Source organism: Diceros bicornis, chromosome 8 (genome assembly GCF_020826845.1).
Source record: "Diceros bicornis minor isolate mBicDic1 chromosome 8, mDicBic1.mat.cur, whole genome shotgun sequence".
NCBI lineage: Eukaryota > Metazoa > Chordata > Mammalia > Perissodactyla > Rhinocerotidae > Diceros > Diceros bicornis.
The window spans coordinates 59122877-59142037 of NC_080747.1; the positions used below are offsets into that span (position 1 = coordinate 59122877).

Below are 19161 nucleotides of genomic sequence, written 5' to 3' on the forward strand. Positions count from 1 at the left end.
GGCTTAGCACTCAGGGCATCAAGGTAGATAAGACTCAGGGTGAATAACAGTAGTTAATAGTAGCTACTATTAAATACTACTGCTCAGGACACCATGCAAAGGTCTTTCAGACTGTTAAAGTATGAAATCCAGTTAAGCAGACAAGCATCTTTGGAAGGCTGGCAGGCAACTTTTAAGTGACTGAAAGTAGAAACTATCCTGGATCCCGTCTGATACCTTCCATAACTGTCACTTAAAAGCCCTAAACACTATAAAGAACAAGAAAATCAACACTGAAGTCTTAGATTATTGCCAGACTTTTAAGATGCATTAGTGATACTTTTTGCAAAACTCAAAATATGTGGGAGATGTCAATATGGATGACAACAGCTGGATGTTCAAATAGCTTATTATAGTACTTTTAAAGTGTACATACACACCAGAAAGGAAGAAAAGAAATCTTTCTAGGTTGCATTGAAATAAATCAGACAATGTAGCATAGCTCTGGGTGGGTAAAAATAAAAGAGGTAGGTTTAAAAATAAAACAAAACATGTATTTTATGGAAGAAGTAATCACATTTGATTTTTTAATAGTACAATTTTCCCAGAGAGAATAGTAATCACTAGTCACACCGTTGTTCATCTGTGAAGGGTGTGGTAAAATCATACCTGCCAATGAGAAGCTCACAGAATTTATAATGCCCTTTATCTGCTGCTATGGTCAAAGCTGTATCTCTCGAGGAGGGCACTGGAGGGGCATTAACATCAGCACCTTTATCCAAAAGAACTCGGCCCACCTCTGCATATCCACCAGAGGCAGCCTCCATTAGTGGTGTGAGGCCAGTCTAGGTTTAGTGAAAAATAAAAAACAACATATAAGAGACTGGAAAGAGCTAAAATGTTAAAGAACAACAACCTGGGGGAGCAATATGGTATAGTTATAAAGACGCACAACTAAATTTCAGCACTGACACTATCAGCCTCTGAGTTACAGTGGTATCTTCTGAAAGAAGATAATTCTACCTAATGCCAATTCGTTGTTAAAAAAATCTGTGCAAGATGCAAGCACTTGGCATGTAACTGACACTTTAAATAAATGTTCCCTCTCTTCTCTCATAATAGTACATATTTTTCAGCTCATATCCCTAATGTCATCATTACCTATGAAAATTTATTGTTGAGGTATTTTCAAGAGTTAATACTTGAGTGAGTCATAGATAATGATTTTTGATTAAATATATATGTAAGAAATAAATGTTACTAGAAACTACTAAAATTATAATTAGCATATTGCTACTCTACACCTTAAATATCAAAGCACTAAATTTCATGTGTAAATATCAGACTTCTTCTTACCTTAGCTCTGTGTTCCACATTTGCTTTTCTATCAAGCAGAAGACTAACCACTTCAGTTCTTCCTTGGAAGCAGGCTAAGGTAAGGGCAGTGTTCCGATTGGTTTCTATTTGAGCATTTATGTCAGAGCCCATGTCTAACAGGAGCTTAACGGCAGCTGTGTGCCCATTCATAGCTGCTAACATCAAAGGAGAAATGCCCAATTTGCTACCAGTTCTGGGGGTGGAGATATGGAGAGAACAAAAGGAAAAATATACATTTTAAATGTCCCATAAAAATTGGATGATTCTATTTCATCCTATTTCAGATTTATTTAAGATTCCTTATTTTGCAGGATTATTTAAAATATCATTTTTCTCAGCCCGCGTAAGTCTTTAAGATACTACCAAGACTCCAATAGAAATCTTTTACCACCCAGAACTAGAATACTTTCTTTCTCTCATTCAACATAATGACTTGGGCTGAAAAGTGATTACTGAATTATTAAGTTATTATTAAGATGCATTTTCCATCCTAAAGCACACGCTTACTTAACAAAACTTATAAAAAAGATGTGTTTACTTTTAGTACCACAAGAAATAGAGTAATTGATATTTTTTCAAGGTCTCTGTAAACAGTTTTAAATACTTAAATAAAATTAATCTTAAAAATCAACAATTTGAATTTTAAATTTGTAATGAAGGCATTTCCTAAATATGGCATTAAAAAAAATAAGTGTTCTAAAATATCTTTTTTTTTTAAGATTTTATTTATTTATTTATTTCCCCCCCAAAGCCCCAGTAGATTGTTGTATGTCATAGCTGCACATCCTTCTAGTTGCTGTAGCTGCACATCCTTCTAGTTGCTGTATGTGGGACGCCGTCTCACCATGGCCGGAGAAGCGGTGCATTGGTGCACGCCCGGGGTTCCGAACCCAGGCCGCCAGCAGCGGAGCGCGAGCACTTAACCGCTAAGCCAGGGGGCCGGCCCATATTCTAAAATATCTTTAACATAATATTCTTAAGGGGTATGTAGAGAGAGAATAAAACTTGCCTAGAATTAATCTCGGCTCCTGCATTTAGTAATATTTTGATAATGTTCACATAGCCACCAGAAGCAGCCAGGCTTAGAGGTGTGTAATCAGAAACATTCCTGTGCTCTTTATTTGCCCCTCGAGCTAACAATAGCTCCACCACCTGGAAAGAAAAAAGGAAAAAAATGTGTTTTGTTCTTAAGGTGAGACAATTTGCAAGATACATATTTCTGATTTCTCTTTTATTCTGGTATATTATATAACAAAAGAAGGGAAAAGTCCTTCTTTCATCCTTTGCACGAAATCAGTCTCAAATGATAGCAAGAGGTCTTAGAGGCCAAGAAAGAGATAGCCTCTCAGGTAAAATCCATTTTGGAATCTGCTGAAATGGCACAGTATGATCACGAAAGATCTGGACCTCACGTGTTGCCGTGCAATGCTATTTTGGAAATTAGTATTTCTGTGTTATTCCACCAGACAGTGGTAATACAATAAGATTTTTTCATTTATACATGTAAATGTCTTTAAAATAATATTTTGAAATCAATAACTGTTAAAAAAACAACCCTGGAATAAAGCTAATACTTATTTTTTCCCAACATTTTATTATGAAAATTTTCAAACATACAGAAAAGTTGAAAAAATTTATTTTCAGTTTTTTTAGGTAAAATTTGTAACTTACAATAAATGCTCAAAACTTAAGTATACACTCAGTGAGTACTGACAAATACATAAACTTAATGTAACTTAAATCCATTATTTACTCATAACCCTTCTGAGTCAATCCCACCCACAGATTAGTTTCATCTAACTTAGATCTTCATATAAATGAAATTACATACTGTTTGAGAGCCATTTGTGTGTATTGTGTAGGATTCCACTATATGAGTATGCTATAGTTTATTCTACTGAAATCAAAATTAAATCTTTAATTTTGATTTTGACACAGCAACTAGTATTTTCATCTTCATTTTCCAAATGAGACATAGGGCAGTTAAAGATTGTTCAAGATCATAGCTCTTACCCTTGCTCTTACTACTAATATATCCTAAAATTCTAACTGGGAAATAAATAAATGTTAATGAACAGTGCTTTGTCTTATACTCCAGTTAAAACTTTACTTGTTTGAAAAAGCTATGACCAATTTTAGATATGACTTTCTGTCCATCACTTTTTTGCTTTTAGAGCCACTAAGACTAGCTGGCTTATGTACAAGGTTATAAAAACAAGACCAAAAAATGGCATTAGGCTATTTTATTCTACAAAGAGTCCCCTAAGCAATAAAATAAAAATCCCTAATCAAATTTCTAAAGTTTTTAAAATTCCATTATGTAAAGATAACTGACTTTAGTCATCTCTTAGAGGAAATGATCTACTCCCAAAATATAATAGACATTCAATATAAAAGAAATTAGTTTGTGATTTTATAGTAAAATGACTTTTCAATGTTCTGATACCAAATCAAAGCAACAGAGTGTTAAAAGAAAAATTACTACCTTAGAAGACTTCTATACCTTTAGAAGACTTCTATAACTGTTATAACTTCATCTGTTACATTTTAACAAGAATACATAAAGATTATAGCATGCTATAGGCTTTAATATTGCTTTGAAAGAAGAAAATTAACTGATTTCTTTTTTTCCTTTTTCTTTCTGGTGAGGAAGATTAGCCGTAAGCTAACACCCCTTGCCAATCCTCCTTTTCGTTGAGGAAGATTGGCCCTGGGCTAACATCTGTGCCGATCTTCCTCTATTTTATATGTGGGACGCCTGCCACAGTATGGTTTGATAAGTGGTGCACAGGTCTGTGCCCGGGATCCGAAACTGTGAACCCCAGGCTGCCGAAACAGAATGTGCAAACTTAACCACTATACCACTGGGCTGGTCCCCGCAAACTGATTTCTTTTTGATTCAATATTGAAAAATTTGTTATTACATATGAAGCAAGTATTATTTCAAGCTACATAATGATTGAAAATTTCAGTTAAGTCAAAGTTTAACTTTCATTATGTTTCAAAACAGAAGCATTTACATTCTGATCAATGCAAGTTTTTCCATTTAATGTTGTTATTTAATTGCAAAACTTTCTGCCATCAAATTTCAATTTGAGATTGATGGGGATCTCTATTTTTTCTGATGTAGTAGAAATAATTTATCAGATTAAGTTGGCTTATTTTTTACTATCTTAATATTATTTGGTTTAAAATCCTTTTAACACATCAAATCACCTCCATGGTGGGATACAGGAAAAAAAAAATGACACAATTTTATTCACATTATCAACCAGAAGGAACAGCACAGTAGAAATAGGTCCTTTGTTGTCTCTTGTGCAGAACATCTCTAATAGCAAGTGCAATCTAACTGTCCTCTCACATAATATCTATTCCAAATATAAAAGAGCAAAAATTATTGAAATAGCCAAAGTAAAAACTGTATGAAAAATAAAATATCCTTGTATTATCATTAGGCTCCAATTCTTTGTAATTCACAAGTTAAAGGATCACCTACTCCTATCTTTCTATATATGTTTTATTAGATTTTATTAGATTTCCCCTTCTTTCTGTGTAGGAATTATTCCATCTCTTAAAATTTTTTACTTACAAGTTTATTAAAAATCTTAGTGGGTTTAACTGATTAGAGTTCAATGTAACCTGATGTGCTATGACAGGCAACAGGGCAGGGTGGAGGGGGGAGAGTTTTAAGATGCACAAATGGTAACACCAGTTCATTGATCAGAGTACTTTTACATATAATATTTCAGGAGGGATACTGACACAACAGATGGAATAGCCAGGTGAAGGGTTTGGAAAAGGTATTCTCAAGCTAACAATCAAAAGAATAGGACATGTTTCACATGGAGAATAGGTGACTGGTGAATCAAGACTCAAATATCTGAAGATTTAAGAGGGTATAAAGTTCTTTCCATTAGTCCAAAGAACAGAATTAGGAATAGTGGGGAAACTTAGGGAAGGCATACTTTAGGCTTGGTAGAGATGGCGAACTTTATAATAATTAGGATGTTGAGAAAAAAGAAAGAAAGCAATTTTTAAGCTGAGTAGGAAACTGACATGGATGACCTCGGGTGCTTCCTAAATCTAAGACTCAACAACTCCCAGATTGAGAAGCTGTCAATCTATAGAGAAAGCATGACTGGCTAATCAAAAGCCCTATATCCTTTGTATACAGTATTGGATTTACAAAATGGACTTAAAAAATTAGGTCATCTAGTTGATTACTAAATGCCAGAAGAAGACACACAAGAGAATGTAAATTATAATTTCTTGAGCCTACAACTCATCGCAACAGCTGTTCTACCTTCCTTAAAAAACTAAAAGGTTATATAATCTTATCTGAAAACCTTTCCTCCAGAGTTGAGAAAGGATGGGGATAAATGAAGAAAAGGTCCTCAGAATAACTAAAAATTGAATACGCTATTCTCCACTAATCTTTTAAGTACCTTTCGTGCTAGGTACTCTAGGACAGTAGGACAGGAAAAGCTGAGTGAATTTAGGCCCTGCTTATCAGGAGCTTACTGATTTGATTTGGGATGTCCTAATCATTCTCTTGACCTGAATGCAACACACAGAGATTCCTACGGCAGGTATTACTTTTAGATAAGCAGGATAATAAACAACGTATGATTTTTCTGGCAAGACAGCTTATGCTAACACTAATATTTGTCCTTTTACTAATAAATAAGTTTCAGTTACTGTGAGAAATCTAAATGTCAATCCACTGTTTCCATAAACTCATATAAGTTAAAGTATACATTTGCTAAACAGATGGAGGAAAAAAATTACATGGGGAAAATGTTACCTCTTGTCTTCCCCCAGAACAAGCCAAAGATAGCGGTGTGTCCTTGGTTCTTTCCGACTGGGCTTCAATGTCTGCACCATTGTCCAGCAATATTTCTACAACACCAACATGACCAGCTGTAGCAGCCAAGATGAGTGGAGTAAAACCTGGAGAAAAATAATGATCTTACCACTACATGCTATGCAAAGGAACAATACTATTTTCCATTATACCTAACCATCAAAATAGGGCTAGAAGTAGTATTTCTTCATAGAACACAAATATTCCGGGGAAAAAAAAAAAATTAACAAAAGTAGGCCCTACCTTTCTTGTCTCGGTGCTCAATACTAGCTCCTCTCTCTAGCAGTGTTTGTACCAGTTCCTCATGACCACCAGCACAGGCAAGCGTTAGCGCTGTGTCATGATTACTCTCGGTCTGCAAAAAATTAATTTTTTGATTAGCTTATTAGATAATCTAAAAATGTTAACATCAATTGCAATATGTACACATACCAAATACACAAAGATACATATGTACCACTCTACTGTATCAAACATTTGGATAGTAATTTGTTTTTTTCCACATTAGTGGCCAACTTGTGATTTTAAAGGCTACAAGTAATATTTGAACTTTATGGGCAATTCTTAAAGGAAGCATGAAGAGAAAAAGTATGATTTTCAACCATATGCTGTTTTCAACTACATGATTAAAAGAAATACTGTCGACTCACTTGCATCTTCAGCCATTAAGGAAGTAGCACAAACAAGATTTATCTTCTTATCTCAAACAATTAAAAAAAAGGACAAACTATTTGAAATGATGGTATTTTAGACAGGCTGTGCATGACAGTGATCTCTGAGGACAGAAATGCTTAACTCAACTTACTGCTAGGAGAATTTCCAGGCTGCAGTGCAGGGAGGGTACCCAAACAGCCTGGCAGTCTCCCTCAGTTGAGAAGACTGACTTTGGAGAGGTCAAGGTTGCTAGAATTCAAGGGGCAGACTGCTGGAGAGGAAAGTGCTACAGAGAGAGAGTATTCCAGAGAGTACTCCAGAGATCTGCAGACTCCTCAAGCTGAGTTCTGATCAGCAAATGTGCATGAGGAAAATTATTGGAGGCCAGGGAAGGACCACCAGAACGGATCAGGCTGAACAACACCCAGAGCTTACACAGGGCCAGGAATAGCTTAGTTTGGTTCCCACCAGCTAGAGTAGAAAGATCTTAAAACACACAAAGGTAACAAGTAAAATCCTCAGCAGTGGGGCCAAATTAGCTGGTCTGGACCCATTTAACAAAGCCGAAAAGCAAGTCTTGAAATGAAAAAATTGTTTCCAAGTGACTTAACTGCATTCGGAAACAAAGCCCCAAAATACTTAAAGGAACAAAAAAAATACAGTAAAACACCGAGTATTTTGAAAGACAAAGACTATTGTAATTGAGACATGACACGGTTTATATACAATTTACTTCTGACTTCTAATGATAGTGACCAATATTAGATTTACCAGTGTTCATACTCTGTCATAGTTTAAGAGCTTGTCTAGTGAACTAAGCCCTCATATCTTTAGTACTCTAAACTTGTGCTGTCCAAAAAAGGTAACTACAAGCAACATGTGGCTACCAGTACTTGAAATATGGCTAGTGTGACTGAGGGACTGAATTTTAAATTTTAATTTATATTTAAAAATTGATACTCAATTTGGTTATTAGGAAACTTTTTAATACGTCTGGCGCAACTTGAGAAAAGGAATCTACTTTTTCAACTGTACATTTAGTCAAATCTAAATGCAAATCAAGTATTTCCAATGAAGTCCAACTTGAGATACATTCTAAAAAGGGTGACAGGGCCAGCCTGGTGGCTTAGCGGTTAAGTGCGTGAGCTCTGCTACTGGCGGCCCGGGGTTCAGATCCTACCCTGGGTGCGCACCGACGCACCACTTCTCCGGCCATGCTGAGGCTGCATCCCACATACAGAAACTAGAAGGATGTGCAACTATGACATACAACTATCTACTGGGGCTTTGGGGGAGGAAAAAAAGGAGGAGGATTGGCAATAGATGTTAGCTCAGAGCCAGTCTTCCTCAGCAAAAAGAGGAGGATTAGCATGGATGTTAGCTCAGGGCTGATCTCCCTCACAAAATAAATAAATAAATAAATAAAAATAAAAATAAAAAGGGTGACAAACCATCCCGATTTGCACAGGACTGAGGAGGTTTCTGGGATGAGGGACTTTGGGCATTAAAATCAGGAAAGTCCCGGGAAAACCAGGATGATTTGGTCACTCTAAGCTGTAAGTGCAACATATACACTGAATTTTGATTACTTTTAGTATGAAATAAAAATGTAAAATATCTCAGTAATTTTTTTATTGATTACATGTTTAAGCAATAATATGAATATATTAAGTTAAATAAAATATATTCTTAGAATTCATTCCACCTAATCGTCTTTTTCAACGCGGCAACTAGAAAATTTAAGATTACATATGCGTCTTGCATTATTTTTCTAATTGCACATCGCTGTTCTAAGTCCTCCTCCCTCATTTCTACACATGTACCTCTATTACAGCATTTATCACCAATCTTCCTTATGCTAATATTAGTTATATGTCTATCACTCTCAGAGGACTATACATTTCTGGAAGGTAATGAACATGTCCTATTCATGTTTGCATTCTCCACCCATAAGTGATGCTTTGCCTAGGAAACAATAAATGATAGTTAAGTTGAATGAACAACAATAGCTGTAAAGGGTCACAGATTCAAAGATTATTACTAATAAACCAAAGGACTATATATATGTGAAATATATGTTATTGTGTTTATACATTTATATAATACTTATATTTATGTAATAAATACAAAAGGAAAGGCATATTCTCCCAGAAGGTCAATAACTCTAAAAACCAAACTCTGTTATAAAAAAATGAATAACAAGAGACAAAAGGCAAAATCGATAAAGAGTCAAGAAATAAGAAAAAGCCTACTAGTCAGTGATGAAGAGGGAGACCGCAAAAAGAAGCTGGCAGAGAGCAGAGCTACTGACTGCAGAGATCAGGGATGGCCACAAGGGAGAGACGCACCAACTACAACAACGGAGAAGGACATGAATACTTAAATGAGTGACAGCTCTGATTGTGTTATAGTATTTGATCTTCATTTCAGGTTTATAAGGAAGGATTTATGTTTAATTCCAGAGAAAAGGCTCAGAGAAATAACCTTCTGATGGTAACACAAGCTAATAAGTAGTAAGGACTGGCTTAAAAACCAAGAAGATCTTGGATAACAAAATCCTGCTTTTCATTTACCTCATGGAGTGGCCCTAGGGCACAGACAACCGAGAGGAATATAATGTTAAGTGTCTTATGTGCTTTATACGTTATCGTATAGACAATCAGTAGAAGAGTCAACTTTACGATGCAGTTTATGAGGTTTCTAAAAGTCTTCTGGGGGATAAAGAGTAATTTAGGAAAGTGGTGCCAATCTTAGAGAATAAAGAGACAACAAAATTTGAAAAAGATAAGCATGGAAAATTTTAGTGGATCAGTAAAATACTGGGTTTTTTCAACATTATAAAACATGAATTCAACTGACATTTATTAAGCACCTTTTATATTCAAAGTATTCTGCTAGGTACTCTAGGGTTGACAAAGATAAGTAAATACAGTCCCTGCTCACTAGAAGCTTACTGATTACTATACAGGGCAAATTTAGGTTCAAACTATGAGAGAAATACAAACAATGTATTATCCGAGTTGAAGGAAAAAATATTTAAAACTGAGAAAGGCGTACTGGTCAAATTCCTTGGGGAATTTAACAGTGGGTAATTTCATTGTATTTCTGCATTAAGGAGAAATTAAAGCAACTAAAATTTTATGACAATCTTTTTCAAACAATAATAAAAGAATTTAAAGATTCTGAAGTGAGGCTTCTACCCCTTCAAATACTCATCTATACAATCCCCAAATGGTAAGAAATACTAACTTCATTTGCATTTTTACATCAAAAAACAAATTAACTGAAGTGGAAGTTTGGGTTAAAATTAACAATGATTGACAAGGTACATAAAAAAACTACGTGTTTTGAATATTGTTAATCAAGGAAATAATGATAACAATATAGGTGATGACTTACTGGAAGGCAAAGTACCACTAAAATCATGTTATATTATACTGGTTAACATGTCACATTCTTTGTCATATATCTAAGAGAAATCAGAAAAGGAGAAAGATGCTCCGAGCTCTTGTTAAGAGCTCATCCAGGTTTAACTTCTAAAGAAAATTTCCACTTAGCTCAAGATACCATAAAATACACCATTCCATACTATAACAGATGTTGTTATCTAAAGTAATTAAATTACTTTGAAAACTATTAGGACTTAAAGGGCTAAACTTTTTAAGACTTCCATAATCTTCAATAATACCAAACATCTCATTCTCTAACCATGTCAGGGGTCATATGTAAGATTAAAAAGGATAATACTTTAGGGTACTCAATAAATGAGAATAGTCAGTAAAATAGTAAATAACCTGCTTAAAACAGTTCATATAAACAAGCAGAACACATGAATTTTAAAGTAGAATGCTTTAATGGCAGCATATTATGTATCACTATTAACTAATTTTTCCTGGTATCCTTAATTTCTCTTGTTAAAACACTGCGATGAAACTGTTCTCTCTTTTTTGCAATAGCAAAACCAACAAGAAAAGAGAAAAATATGCAAATGATGTTTATACCATTAACGGTAAAACATAATTTTACAAACTTTACAATTTCAGTCTTGATATATAAGTTAAATTTAATGTTTACCCTCTTTAAAAGATACTAATGGATATATGTTAAGCACTAAAAACTGAAAACAAAAGCAAAATTTCAGAAGGAAGTATTTACTTTTCTCATTTTTGAGGTGTACTAGAATAAGTTACTCCAAGTTCAAGGAAAGCCTTTAGAAGTTTGAGAATAAAAACGACAAGCAGTTCAGAAATACATGAAAAACATGCGATAAGAAAAAAGATGGGGGGCTGGAACACAAGTTTTTACAACTCATGAACAGAACACAAGTGGTTCTTTCTCACTTTTAGGGGCTATTAGAGTTAATCAAAATTTCACATAATAAAATACAGAAAATATTTAATTAATTCAGTAGTATTCAACTCTAACATTCAACCAGATTTACTGTTTCATATAAAACCAGTGGTTCTTAAAAATCTCGACATGATTCCTAATTTCTGTATCTAGAGTATGCAGCTATAAGTTTTGTTATACCGTTCAAGCAAAATAAAAATAAAGATTAGGGGCCGGCCCGGTGGTGTAGTGGTTGAGTTCACGTGCTCCACTTCAGTGGCCGACGTTCGCAGGTGCAGATCCTGGGCGAGGACCTACGCACCGCTCATCAAGCCATGCTGAGGTGGTGTCCCACATATAGCAACTGCAAAGACGTACAACTATGACATACAACTACCTATTCGGGCTTTGGGGATTTTAAAAAAAAAGGGAAAAAAGGAGGAAGATTGGCAACAGATGTTAGCTCAGGGCCAATATTCCTCAAAAAAAACAGACATCTCTGAAAAGTTTAAAGAAAATTTTTTTTGAAAATATCCAGACAAACCAAACTTGATTCAATAAAATTGTCACAAGAGAGATGGAGAGCCCGTGGCACACACTTGCAAACCAAAAGTGACTTCTAGTTATATAACATTAGATTTGAGGAACCTTATAAACAATGCAAACTTTTATCTTCAGCATTCTTCAAGGTCCAGAAATTAAACATGATTTTTGCTACTCCTTGTTAAAAATATTAGTTCCTGACTATAATGATCAATTAAAGGAGTTTAAAGTATCACCATTTTAAGAATCATTAGCATTTTTAAAAGGAGACTTATACACTGAAGCTATAAAAATACTAACATTTCTTTTGTTCTTCCTTAAATTAAGATTTGATGTAAACATCCGACATGGCCAAGGAAACATGCTGAAAAGATGCAAAGATGAAAAACACATGATCAGGGCCGGCCACGTGGCTTAGCGGTTAAGTGCACGTGCTCCGCTGCTGGCGGCCCAGGTTTGGATCCCGGGCATGCACCGACGCAACCGCTTCTCTGGCCATGCTGAGGCTGTGTCCCACATATAGCAACTAGAAGGATGTGCAACTATGACATACAACTATCTACTGGGGCTTTGGGGGAAAAATAAATAAATAAAAAAATTTAATAAAAAAAAAAAAAAGAAAAACACATGATCCTTTACGACCTAGGTGGTGGACCCATTTTCTATAATCTAATTTACCAGGTTAATATACAGTCATGTGTCACTTAAAATGACGGTGATATGTTGTGAAGAATGCATTGTTAGTGGATTTCGTCATTGTGTGAACATCACAGAGTGTACTTATACAAAACCTACCTGGTATAACCTACTACACACCTAGGCCATATGGTACTAATCTTATGGGACTACTGTTGTATATGCAGCCCACAGCTGACCAAAACATTACTCGGCACATGACTATAATTCAAATGTTCACACCTACGATAAAATTTGAAAAACAGGTAGCATAGTGCAGTAGTTAAGAGCACAGATTCTAGAGCCAGAGTGCCAGGGTTGCTTGAAAGCTGGCTCCACCATAAATTAGTGGTTGGGCAAGGTAGTTAATATTTCTAAGTTCTACTTTCCTCACCTGTAAAATGGGAATAATAATAGTACCTACTTCATGGGGTTGTTATAAAAATTAAGTTAAAGAACTTAGTATCTGTAAAGTGTTAAGAATGTATACGTTAAAATTTGTTAAATAAACAAATGAAAGATCCAATTATTAGAGAATGTTTAATCTTTTAAAACAGAGGAAGAATCCTGGTATTAATTTTTTATCATATCACTTGTCTGTTATGGCACAGCTGTGTCGCACATAAACAAAAATATCCACTATGTAAAACCTCATGGAATTTTTATTTTAGAATCTAGGAAAAACTTCAGATGGATTGAGTAAAAAAGGATCTTTATTTTTACCTTTTAAAGTACCTGCTTGGTATCATAAAAACCAGTACATTTAAAAAATATCAAAAATTAAAGAAAAAAATGGTGAACAATTATTTCTAAATATTTATTTTGTATTGTTTTCCAAAGCAGAAATTTTCTAATGTCTAAGCAATTACGGTAAACTCCATGAAAAGTAATGTAACACATGTTAGGCTAACCCAACTGAAAAACCTCGATGTAGAGACCAGAAAAAGAAGGAGCAGATTTTTAAGGAGCCACAGTCAAATCTTTCTACACAAGCATGTCTATTATATTTAAAATGTAAGTTTTTTAATTAAAAAAACTTTTTAAAAGCATTTATACATAACTTCTCAGAAATTAATTTATAATAGAGTGATGGTTGATTGAGTGGTATAGTCGGGTAAAATTTCACCACCACTAAAATAATTTCATATTCAATAAAATCATGATCCTACTTAGAGAAAGTTTTTCTGTGGCTTTTTTATTAAAAAGCAGTTTTAAAAAGCAGTCCTTTTACATTTTGGTGAAGTTTTTCCTTTTGCTTTATGGATCAATTCTTGATCCCAGAAAAACTAGAAAATATGCTTCTGGTTAAAACATAGCCTCAGAGCAAAAAAGGTTGGAGGAAATTAATGCAAATTCAATATCAAGTTCAATCCAATTCTACAATGCTATCAATATTAATGGTAAACCATTGTGATTCATCAAATGGATGCCTCACCTTTTTCAAAAAGACTGTACGGTAGTTAAAAAGGGTGCTTTTGAAGTCAAACTGACCTAAGTTTAACTCCCAGCCCCACCACTTCTTAGTTAACGAAGTGATCCTAAGCAAAATGCTTAATCTCTGTCTTAGCCTTGGTTTCTTCATCAGGGAAATGAGTATTTAAGGGAAGCTACTTCACATGTGGTCTGTAGATTAGATAATTCTTTCAAAATAGTCCCTGACAATTTTAAGTGCTCAAAAAAAAGTTAGCACATATAAAACAATAAACATGTGGGAAGCAAGTAAGAATAGAAATGAAATTCCCTTTTCACAGTATTGCCAAGAAACATTTTAATGAAAAAGAGGCTTTACATTCCAATAGGTTAAGAGTTCATGCCCTTAATGGTCCAACAATACACATACACACACTTCCTGAAATTCAGGTTTATAAAGAACCGATCATTTGCAAAACTAAAAGTTTTATAATATACACCACCACCCTCACCCTTGTCCCCACCACCCCCCAGTATTAATCAAAATACAAAACCAAACTACAAACATTTCTCAGTCCTGAAGAAGGCCATATACGCTTAACCTCATTCAGCAGTCTTCTAAGCTAGGCCTCTTGGCATTTCTTCAGGGCAAAACACAAGCTATCTTCTTCTCTCCAACCTCACTTTGCCCTGAGATTTCATGGTAAACTAATTTTTCAAAAAACCTGTTGTGTTTTTTTGTTTTGGGTTTTTTTTTTTGGCTTAACAGCATTACAGACACAGACATAGACTAACTACATATTTCAGTCAGCAAGATCAGAATTTTTGCTATAAATGCAATTGAGTATATATGATATATAAATGGAAGAATCTTTTACATGCAATCCATTATGAATTTTAAAGCATATTTTCTAATCTAAGATTAGAAGAAAATACACACTAATCTTAAATAAGTTATTTCTTTTTACATTCTCTTCTAAACTAAAGTTTTTAAAAAAGATTATTTGATGACCTTGGAAACCAGACCATCACATAATTATCAGTAATAATCTGTATTTGGTATTTCAGTTTTAAAAATGTGGATTCTGTTGCAAGGCTCTCCTCCAGCAGCAGGTAAGGCAAGGCAAAAATGTGGATTCTAATTTGTTTATAACTGGCTCACGACTTTGCCTGGAGACAAAGCAGTCTGAGATAATTTAAATCACTGATTAACGTTTTTATCGATAATATAATTCCAGTTAGAACCATCACTCCTGAATTTGGAGCTTACCTGTGCATCAATATCAATGGCAGGGTAGATAGGAAGCATGGCTGAAGGAGAGATGATAGGGCTTGGAGCTGGAGTCTGAGGTTGGGAAGTGGAAGCAGCGATACTGTGGGTAGGAGTGTTGGACATTGCAGATGCTCTTCCACTGACTGCTGTTGAACAAAATAACTGCACTTAATAAGGATGAAACGTTGTTAGGTAACAGTGAGAAATAATTATTAAAAAATATTTAAAGACTGTTTAAAGCAAAATGTCTACAGGTAGGCAGCCATAGCACTAACAACCCATTTTCCTGGTTATTTCTGACTTTGGACAACAGTCCAAAATTATAAGGTATATTGAGAGTAATCCATTTTCTGAAAAATAATCCATCTGGAAAACAAATTCCCTTCTTATGGTATGTAATCATAAAACCTTAATTCAAAATAACCCTGAAAACAAAAATATTTTTACAAATTAAATGGAGACTTGTCCATTATATCTTCTTAATCAGAAAAGGAATAAAAGGCAAAATAGTCTAGTTCAGAAGGAGAAAAATGTGATTTTTTACTTGCCAATTTCAAACTTTATAGTCTAGAACTAATAAAAGTAATATCGCTGTTTGGGGAGAACCTCGCTATCCAATTGTGTAAAACATCTCTTACTGTTTTACTAACTGCAGACAGGCGGGCAATAATATTCTGAATTGTAGTCCTCAGTACAATAGCATAGTCAAATATAAAGATTTGATCCTCACACGGAAATATAATTTCTCATTTGTAGAATTATTCTGAGGAGGGTAAAATGCCCACCAATCAATAGAGCAATCACACTGACTTATAAGGACAAAGTAAAAGATTAGGGTAGAAATAAATGTATGCACACAATCATCCTTCAAATATAGATTATTGTTAGTTCTTCTAAGTATAATTTTGCCATGATATTATTTTCACCAAAATATGCAAATCTAAGAAAGGGCTATAATTAGGTCAGTACTCGAGGTGGGGAGAACTCCAAAGGTGGTGGCAATTGAGGGTACTTTATTACTAATTCCCTCATTAACTCACTCCTGGAGCTGATATGTGAACATCAATGCTTTTTTTCCCCCCTATTAAAAACACTATAGCTCTAAGGTCGGGGCATTAATCTTTGAATGTTCAACAGTAGTGTGGATATGTGTTACCAACGTAGTTATCAACTACATCAGACAGAAAACAGTCATGATTCACAACTGGATCTGAAACCAGGCAAAAGAGATTATGATCCTGCCAAGAACAAAACTGAAACTGATCTTATTATAACAATTATAAACATGATTGTCAATTAAGAAATCTATGTTACATAAAATCCTTAGTTCAGGCACAAACATACACTATACGTTATAGCAACACACATTCTGTAATTACACATTTTTAAGTCCACTTAAAAGCCAAAGGAAAAACAAAGGAGGAAACAAAACAAAAAACAAAACAAAACACTGTTTGAATCCTTACGGATCCAGATTGATAGAAAAGGGTATGTACTAATATATTAAATTGATCATCTAAATGACCTTGATATTGTTACTCCATATTGATAGTTTTGTATTATTGTTACTCCATATTGATAGTTTTGTATGTTAAGAAAAAAAAAAAAAAAAATCAAGATAATTTAAATGTACATGTTCTAAACATAAATTTCAAAACCATATAAAATCTATGGCTCTTAAAATAGAGGCCATATTCTCCTTTGATTGGATTGATTTTCACAAATGAAAATGCTAAATATAAAAATTAGCTTAAACAGAATGAACACCCATCTGTCCAAAGTACTGATTTTTATTTCATGATATACTAAACAAAACAAAGTTTTATTGTTAAATGACTAAATTTTAACTTACATTTCAACTGGAATAAGTTCTTTTCAAGAACATATTAAAATTGTTTTTCTTACTTTTGTTCAAATTAGTTGTTCTTATCACCTCATTTAAAAGGTGATAGGAAAAATCAATTCCCTCATTTCATTTCCTTTGGGATACCTATGAAATTGGTTTACTAAAACCAAACAACTGCCTGTCACTCATTCATTCTCTACAGTTAAGAGTAACAATTGTAAATATGTAGGTACCTGAAGGAACTCTGGTACAGATTACATATGGGACTTCATTTTAGGGTTAGATTTTAGAGAGGGAGTACCAGATGCTCAGAAAAGTTTTAACATCAGGTAAGGAAAGAGGGAACTTGAAAATACAGCAGAGGCAAGGTATCAAGACTGGTTAAACAGGGAACTGATTTTCTTCAGCAAGTATGGAGAAGAGGGAAGACAGAAGATTTTGGCCAGCCAAGTACCAGAGAAAAAGAGCCTGAACCTTATAAAAGCAGTCTAATACGGGAACTAAGAATTAAAGAGCAGAGGTTATGTTAAAGGAAGGAAGGAAGACTGAGCCTAATGAGGTTATAAGATATTAAAAAACCCAAAGAAAGAAATGGAAATGGTCATTAGTCAATTGAAAGACAAGTACTACCATAAAAGAAGTTTAAAAAAAGGCTGCAGAAGTGAATACATGAGTACACGTGTATGTTTATGCATGTGCACATGCATGATGACAGGGATGAGTTGCAGGTAGGTAGTTGGATGGTTTTACTCCTTTTCTTCCTTCTGGTCATCTCTCATCTCCCCACATAAGTGAGCATAATAAAGAGGTAAAGTATTTTTATAATGACCAGTATTTGTCATACTTCCTGAAAAGTTATATGCTTTTAAAAATTTTTTTATATGAAAACACCTGGAATACACAGGTATAATTTAATTGTCTTTGTTTAGTAAACGAATCAACAGAAAAACTACTTTACAAACCTCTGATCATTCTGATCAGCATAAAAACTGTACCACTGGCAAATCATTGATACCTACGCCCAAGAACATCAGGTAAATTCCGATAGCATGTCAAAAGATTTTTAAATATTCATTGGTATGGAATGCCCATTCTCCATTGAGTTGGATAAAAAACACTTAACTCTATACATTCTTTGGTAGTTCAACTGACATAGAAAGAACACCATTATGATCCAGATTAATGGCCATGGAAGTAATATAAAAGTTGGAATTTTTGGCTACTGTATTCCAATTTTGATAAGATGTCTAATATTTTTTAAATTGTATTCCCAATTATAATAACCAGCTAATGGTGATTAGTAGTAATTTTCAAATGTCTAGAAAAATTTTATACTAATCAATATAAGAATCTTTACAGTTCTTACTAATGATTAATAGCATTTCTTCCAAGGTAGTTATTGCACTCTCTAGGATTAGCAAAGACTTCATTCCACATATTACTGTTGAGGCGATACTAAAAGAGGACTGGGAAACTTGAGAGAGCAATTTAAGTATAAAATCTGTCTCATTAGCTGGTTTCTTAGTTTCTGAATGTTAGCTAAACATCTCAACACTATAAAATTTAGTTTTCTTTTATTCTTTTAAAAGATGAAAGTTAAGTTATGTATAATCTCATCATAATATGTATGTAAAACATAGTTTCCAAATTAGGAAAAGTCAACATGTTTTAAGTACAGACCAAAGAGTAAAAAAATGGGAAAAGATCAGATGAAAATGATCAAAATTCAACTATTTACTCCCTTTGTTTTTCCCTTTTCCTTCCTTTTCAAATTTTTTTCTTTAACTTTGTTTTTAATGAAGAAAATTATCTTTCTCAGTATAACATTCTTAATGGCTTATAATCCTGTAAAATCTCATTCTATTACTTTGTTACAGAACTCAAGAAAAATAAGTACCCCAAACTAGAACCATTAAATAACCTTCTAAAATATTTCTTCTCGCCAATGAAACTAATCATAATGGAATAAAATTTCTCTGGCTACACATTGAAAGATATATCACTTATGACACTCAGGGGACCACACTTTCCCATGATACAATTAGAAAGAGACTACACATTAACATTCACAGGGGATAAAATTACTGACATACAGTATAATCAAATCCTATTTGGCTTGGTACTTTATTATTGTTGTAAAAGTGTTTACGTTTTTTGGGTTTTTTTAAAAATATCCATCAGGTTTGAAGTCTGATCCATTAGGACATAAAG

The 19161-nt window shown here is 34.0% G+C and overlaps 1 protein-coding gene across 8 annotated transcripts in view; it reads right to left on the minus strand.

The window, feature by feature from the left end:
* ANKRD17 (ankyrin repeat domain 17) overlaps positions 1–19161 on the minus strand; it is a 162821-nt gene that overhangs the window by 42484 nt on the left and 101176 nt on the right. For 6 of the 8 annotated variants that reach the window (XM_058547252.1, XM_058547249.1, XM_058547256.1 and 3 more), the window contains 6 exons: positions 15102–15250; positions 6464–6575; positions 6161–6306; positions 2366–2508; positions 1336–1549; positions 649–824 (listed from right to left, as the gene is read on the minus strand). In XM_058547252.1, coding sequence (XP_058403235.1) covers positions 649–824; positions 1336–1549; positions 2366–2508; positions 6161–6306; positions 6464–6575; positions 15102–15250 — 940 coding nt within the window. The remainder of the gene's footprint in view (positions 1–648; positions 825–1335; positions 1550–2365; positions 2509–6160; positions 6307–6463; positions 6576–15101; positions 15251–19161) is intronic. The other 2 variants (XM_058547250.1, XM_058547257.1) reach the window with 1 other exon arrangement.